This window comes from Eptatretus burgeri, chromosome 8, assembly GCF_056783735.1.
Source record: "Eptatretus burgeri isolate ZD-2024b chromosome 8, Ebu_testis_v1, whole genome shotgun sequence".
Classification (NCBI taxonomy): domain Eukaryota; kingdom Metazoa; phylum Chordata; class Myxini; order Myxiniformes; family Myxinidae; genus Eptatretus; species Eptatretus burgeri.
In genome coordinates, this window is record NC_140968.1 from 685805 (window position 1) to 693215 (window position 7411).

The 7411-nt window shown below is 43.4% G+C and overlaps 1 protein-coding gene across 1 annotated transcript in view; it reads left to right on the forward strand.

Moving 5' to 3' along the window:
• Positions 1–1427: 1427 nt before the first annotated feature.
• LOC147020895 (cilia- and flagella-associated protein 65-like) overlaps positions 1428–7411 on the forward strand; it is a 123322-nt gene continuing 117338 nt past the window's right edge. Inside the window, exons 1-5 of the mRNA XM_085893544.1 lie at positions 1428–1525; positions 1923–2045; positions 2327–2470; positions 2740–2806; positions 2919–3029. Coding sequence (XP_085749670.1) covers positions 1428–1525; positions 1923–2045; positions 2327–2470; positions 2740–2806; positions 2919–3029 — 543 coding nt within the window. The remainder of the gene's footprint in view (positions 1526–1922; positions 2046–2326; positions 2471–2739; positions 2807–2918; positions 3030–7411) is intronic.

Sequence of the window (7411 nt, forward strand, 5' to 3'; positions counted from 1 at the left end):
GGGAGCGTGGCTCTGCCCCCGAGCCGTTCCTGATGCAAAAATCTGCATATGATTTCTCCTGTCGCACTATAAAGCGCCGAGCGCGGAGCGAATCAGGGCAGTTGGGAAGAGTTGAAGAGTTGAGCAGTTGGGAGGAGTTGAAGAGTTGAGCAGTTGGGAAGAGTTGAAGAGTTGAGAAGAGGAAAGAGTTGGAGAGTTGTGGCGGCGGCGAAATCAGTCGAGAGAGTGTCTGTCGGGGTCCGGAGAGGCTGGAGAAGCCAAGAATCTTTGTGGAGGTCGGCGCTCTTGTCAGAGTCGGGGAGCTGTGGAGAGGGGAGGCCGGTAACGCGGTCGAGGTCGCAGTGGCGTCGCTCGTCGCGGGACCCAAGCCAGCCAGATATCCTCTTTCCCCCGAGCATCAACAACCCCTCCCTGTTTCCCCCCCGCGCTGAGATAGTGTGAGAAGGGGGCCCCGTTCCCACCCCATTCCAGGCAGTGCCAGCGAGGCCCGCGGAGTCGGGGCGCCGCCGCCATTTTGCGGCTCATCACCAGACGGGTAGGCTCGACGCGGTCTCGGCCCCAGGCCCATCTGCCCCCTTGTCGATGAGGGTGGCCCCTTTTTCTTTTGCTTTGGAGTATATGTGTTATCGGCGTCGTCTGTGAAGTACAACTGTATAAGTGTTGCCGTGTGCTCGGTAGTCAGTAGTAGATCTGCATTGTGTTTCTTTTGTTACAATTGCTTTTGGTGCATAATTGTTGTGTTTCTTCTTTTGTTACATTTGCTTTTGGTGCATAATTGTGGTAATTGTATATGTGTGCTTTCCGTTTGCCGCGGAATAAATGTGCTTTATGTTGAACTGTTTCTCCCGTTTCGCTTCGTCTTTTCTTTTATTGAATCTCCATCTTACTCCACGTAAAGGGTTGGTCGTGGGCTAAATATGCCTGATAATTAATCGGAACCGTCGAGGTTGACGATAACACCGCTCGGTTATCCCGATAGTACGGAACGGGTCGCTTAAAGTGGCCCGTGTCCGAAGTCGACCTGCGGCGAGGTGCGATCGCCCGGTCTACCCTCCGTGTGGGTACTTAGGTAGGTCGAATTTGGCGAACAACCCTATCCCACGCGGGGGGCCGATTGGCACGATCGTGGTGAGGCCGAAAGGCCCACCCGTGACTAGTTCCCGGCGTTAGTCCGAGAGGGTCACGACGGGATTGTCCGTCCGGTGGGCGACGTGCCGCGATTCGAGTTACGTGGCCGCTCGCACGCCGGCGGGCGCGAATCCGCAACAATATATATATATATATATATATATATATATATATATATATATATATATATATATATATATATATATATATGTGTGTATATATGTATATATGTATGTATGTATATGTATATAAATATATATCACCAAAAAAATGTCGCATGTGCCAAACAAAGCTAACCCATGGCGTTCTTCCTGAATTTGAAAAGCCATTTCAGGAATATGATGATAAACTGGGTGAAGCATTCCGAAAAACATTCCAATCACATTCCAACAAACAGGTATTGCAAGGAATCTGGAACTATGGGTACTTCTACTACTAAGCACATGTATCGACATTACTGAACGATGACATTACATCGACATGATATGTAATGATGATTGGAGTGAACATAAACATAAGAAAGTTTCATTTCCGTTTTTTGAGTTGGCCTGAACGTCGTTCCCATCTGAGCACTTAGTGTTTGGATTTGAGGTCCAAATCCTTTTAATTTGTCCATTTTCTTCTAATATTCTACTTTTACATGGAATGCATGGTCAAGTTCCTTGATGAACCTTAGATCACAATAAATAAATAAAATAAATAATGTTCATGATAATTATTTCAAATAACACGTAAATACCCAAAGAGCAATCAATGTAGCAAACAAGATAATGTGTACCCTGAACCTCCGTCAGGTACTACCATATGGTGAATGATCCTGAGGTGCTTGTGATGGACCTTGGAGCTGCACCAATCGGATGGGAGCAGTCTGCTCTCTCCCTTGTTGTGGAAAACACAGGAATTGTTCCAGCTGAATGGTAAGCAACTGGTACAAGGAATTGATTCTCTAACAGAAAGCGTTTGCTGCATCATGTGAGGTGATAAGTCAAAGGGTTGCAGTAAAACAGCGGAAGAGTCAATTTGTGCTCATAATGACAATCGTGATGAAAATAAAGGTGAGATATGATTTTATTCCCATCATTGAAAAGTGGTTTTAGCCCTTCTTGTTCAAGTGCACCTTTTCAACAAGCTTGGCAATCACTGCATTTGCCCCTTTGTTGTGAGATACCTGTTCACCATAGATGCACCTTCTGTGCAGGTTGTTCTCCATTTTAAGTGACCTCGAGGAGGAAGACATTGAGCCGGAGAATGGCTCTTCGAGGACATGCTCTTCGTTTAACATCTCACCACAACGCGGTTATCTGCAGCCTGAGCATAAGCAACGTGTGTGCATAACGTACAGGTACCTCATGTAGCATTGCGCACCAGAGACCAGCTGACTTTTGAAACATTGTATCATTGACCTGAGATCACCAAATGACTGGTTTATTTTTCATGTTGCAGTTAGTGGCCCAAACCTCTCAGGTAGCACTCCTGGTAAAGTAAACTCCAGTGTTTAAGACGCACTGAGCTTTCGGATAAATTCGAGTACTTTGAGGTGTTAGGATGCAGTGTTACCTGGAGGAACGAATTCCCGAGTTTCCGCTCACTCTGTGCACCTACAATCACCAGGCACGATTCTGCAGCTGTGAACCATGAACTTATCCTGTTTAAAGTAGAAAATGGACGAGAAGTGCTGGTAAGGGACATCATAGCAAGATTGTTCTTACTGTTTTCACACTCATTATGTGAAGGTATTCACTTGCTCATGTCATACGAGTTTAGTTCAATGACATGTGCCCATCTCACAGTTAGACTTTTTTGGCACGACTGTGGAATCTGACCAACTCTGCCTGCACGTCCCTCTGGGCCTGCATTGTTTCTTTCCTGTGTCCATCAGCTGTCTGCATCCACCTGTACAGGTATGTATGTATTTATAATCGTAAGAAAGGAGAAGTTTTATGTTTTTCAAGCCCCTTTTCACTGTGGAATGTAATACTTTTGTCCAGTGCTTGTGAAGACATGATTAGGAGTTTATAAGCTTGTTCTGTTCGATCTGGCTGCATCTTAGGCATGTTATGAAGAATTATTGAACGCCTCGATTACTATTGCTCGGGGGATGAAGACAATGGTGTCGAGTGAGGGCGTAAACAGAAACATCTTCAGGAGAACAGTGTAGAGCACAGTTCAGTTCAGTTCAGTTAATTTTTAGATCCTCGTGGAGGATCTCTAAGTCTTACTCACGTTGTTGTTCTTCATCTTCTTCTTTGGACTTTTTTGTTTCATAGTCTACAGTTTTCATCGAAACTTCCTGAAACTTGGCATATATATGTAAAAATACCCTGCGCAGACAGTAACCATCTCCGATTTTGAAAATTCCTCCTAGAAAAAAAGTTATGACATCAAAATATCTCCGCTAATGGAAATCGGTTAAAAAATTATCTCTGAAACTTGGCAAGCTTTTTGAATTCTGTTTGCGGGAATCGAACAGGGCATTAGCAGAGATGAATTACCGCACATATGATACATCGCTATGACATCATATCAATTTTTGTGACGTCATTCCTATCTTTTGACTTTTTTTGTTTCACAACCCAGAGTTTTCATCTGATCATCATGAAACTTGCCATTTATATGCAGAAAGCCCACGCGCAGGCAGTAACCATCTCCGATTTTGGAAATTCTTCCGAGAAAAAAAGTTGACGTCATATCGCCGCTAATGGAAATCGCCTATACCATTATCTCTGAAACTAGGCAAGCTGTTTGAATTTTGTTTGCGGGAATCAAGCCAGGCATTAGCACAGATAATTTATCGCAAACCTGATACATTACAATGACGTCATATTCGTTTTTATGACGTCATCATTAAGAGGATGAGGATCTTAAGGCCCAGTCACACCTTGACGTTTTAGCCAGCTTATGCCGATTTTTGGAAAATTTGTCTAAAACGCTGGTACACGTCGAATACGTTATGGGTAAGTTTTGATAACATTGAGAGCACGCTGAAAAACACTGCCATACGTCGTAGTACGCTGGCTTTAAACGTTGTACTTTTCGGTTGTCCTCAAATTTTCCATGCTTGAAATTTTAAGACTTATGCCAGTGTATGACTCACACGTTCCGCATAACGCTGGCCATAAGATGTAGGCACGTTACGCTGACACAGTCGACACACGTTACTTGGGAGTTACTCATAAGTCGAAACACGTCGAGGTAATGTTTAGCGTACCCGAAACTTATTTCTAACCTATGAGTTACGTGTTGTACTCACGTTACGCAATCGGTGACACACATCGACACACGTTATTTGTAAGGTGCTCATAAGTCGAAACACATCAAGGGAATGGTTAGCGTCAGTGTTCCAGACTCCCTGTTTTTTTTTTTTTTTTGTTTTTTTTTTTTCTTCCTTCCTTCAGTATGATGGTGATTTTGACACTTCGATTTCTAGTGCGGTTATAATATAATATAATTAATAGGCTGCCGCTCAACAATTTAAATCATAACCGCACTGTACACTGAACACCGTCATACTGAATAAAAAAAAAACGGGAGTCTGGAACACTGACGCTAACCATTACCTTGACGTGTTTCGACTTATGAGCACCTTACAAGTAACGTGTGTCGATGTGTGTCACCGATCGCATATCGTGCGTACAACTTATTCCCATCGCATGCGGAAGGTGTGTCATACGGCAAGTACGTCGTAAAATTTTCAACGTGTTCAAAACTACAAGACGTACTCCACTTACTACGACGTATGATATCGTACTTTAGCATTCTATTCACGCATACCAAACTTACCCATACCGTATTCAACGTGCGCCAGCGTTTTAGACGCATTTTTCAGAGGTCGGCATACGCTGGCAGGATCGCCAAGGTGTGACTGCGATGTTGACACTTCCATTTTTGCGGCGGTTATGATTTGAATCGTTGTGCGGTAGCCTTTTAATAGGCTACGCCACATGATTGTCGGCGATACGTGCAGCGTGCTATGCCTAAGTAAGACTATCGTTGGGCATAGGTTGTGAAGGCCAACAACAGGTTCAGCATTCGTTGGTATAAGTTATCTATAACACAACGAAACGTTTTGTGTCCGTTACTAAAAGGTAATTCATAAGACCAAGTCGTTATGAATACGTCCGAATCTTTAAAAAAAAAACATCAAATGTTCAACGTAAGCCAGCGTTTTACATACATTTTAATACGTTGCCATTGCTGGCTAAAACGTCAAGGTGTGACTGGGCCTTTAGCTCATTTGAGCTTGTTTCCACTTATGAATCGATCAAACGCAAAATACAAGAAACATACACAATCATATGATGAGAACAGTGGAGAAACCTGAATAAAAGAATGTCTTGTAAAAATTTCAGGTCCCTGTGACAATGGATTGTGATTAAATATATAAAGAGAGAAATAAAGAAATATTGTGAAACAAGATATCTATAATGAGAACAACAAGGAGGTGGACAAATACAAGGGAAATAGAAAGAATCTAAAACAGAAAGGAACACAAATAGGGACTGAAAGTGGGGGGAGAGTGAGGGGAAAGAGATGTGGGGTATTAGGAAGAAGAATTTTCTTCGAAGGAGTAAAGTTGACGAGGATTGCAAAACCCTGTCTCCTGCTGCGGGGGACGGGGGGTTGGGTATGGGGGGTGGGGTGTTGGGGTATTAGTCGGAATACTAAACTTTTTCATTGACATCGCAATGAAACTCATTAAGTTACTCATTTGTTACCGGTGATTATGACATCAATTTGTTATATGCTTCTTCAGTAATAAAATTTTGAGATTGTGTTTAAAGCTAATAACACCAATAGTTTGTTGAAGGTTCACTGCTCATTTCAAGCAAATTCCATACTTTTGGTCCAGTGTAAACAAGGAGAAAAAAAAAGTCACAATCCCCGTTGTTTTAGTAATTTTGCTGCACGGAGTTAAAGAGCTCGCCCAGATTCATTTACAACTAAAATGGCCGCCAGTCTACCAGTCGGCCATCTTTGATCAGACCGTAAAATAAAGTGAGGTGCACATGTATGCCATCATGTACTGTGCTTGTGCCAAGTTTGAACAAAATCGGACCTTGCGTTTCAGAGAAATGGTTGGGAACATATTTAAGTAACAAAATGGCCGCTCGTCGGCCATCTTGGATCTGATCTCGGAAACAAATGATGTGCAATATGTAAGCCATCACTCATTGTCGAGTGCCAAGTTTGAATAATATTGTTGAATGCATGTCCGAGAAATGGTTGAGGATGTGTTCAACATCGGGTTTTTTTTACAAATAAAATGGCCACAATTTTCTTTCTTGCACTTCCTTGGAGTTCGCCTTGAATGCTTGCAAAGTTTGGAGCTGCTTGGTTTCATGTTTTTGGAGTTATGGAAGCAACACACACTGACACACACACACACACACACACACACACATACACCGAACTGAACCAATGTGAGATCATGGACCGAACCAATGTGAGAGCGACCGTATCATGGGGTTTACACCCGAGTCAAAATTGGGCTTATAAAAACCCAGACTGAAGCACAGAACAGCTGGCACATTTTGGAAATCTACGACAATGGACTGAACCTGTGAGGCCGAATGAGCTGGTGACCACAGCGCAATGAAGGGCTGGCGAACCGACCAAACAGCGGAGATTTCCTGGACGTGTTGGCCACGACACACTGATTTACGCTACCTTTCTCTTGCTTTCCCTTTGAATGCACAGAACATCAACAAACACCCCCTTGTCCTTTTCAGGGCTGACTTACTGAATTGCACCTCACGTTGCTTCCTCTAAGCCACACGCAATCACCACCTGCGCCCTCTCCCAACACGTCGCATCACACAATCTACCTTCCTTGTCTTCCCTTCCCATATCCTTTGTTCGGACAAATGTAAACCCACTGGTTTACGTAGAGTGAGCGAGAGGACTCAAACATGCCTCAAACTTATTTCTCTCTTCTCTGTCCCTCTTCCTGACCTCATTTCCCCAGAATTACTGAGGTGCCTGTGCTGGAGAACTGTGATTAAGTGATTGAATAAGACTGGGTTTCTGTGCTAAGGGCAAGAGCTTTTCTCTCTGTGACCCTGCTTGTAAATACATGTTTCTTGTTGGCAATACAAATAGTTTCTCAAACTGTCCGATTCAGTTTCCAGTGGTTAGAACATCGTGTGTGAATAGTAACAGAGGTAGTTCACCCCCTCCCCCCACTCTTTTGTTATGGTCAGCCATTAGCCAACGTTGTACTTGTGGTATTACTCGGCCATTTGATTAATCACAGTGGAGCATTGAGAGCACTGAACTCTATCCA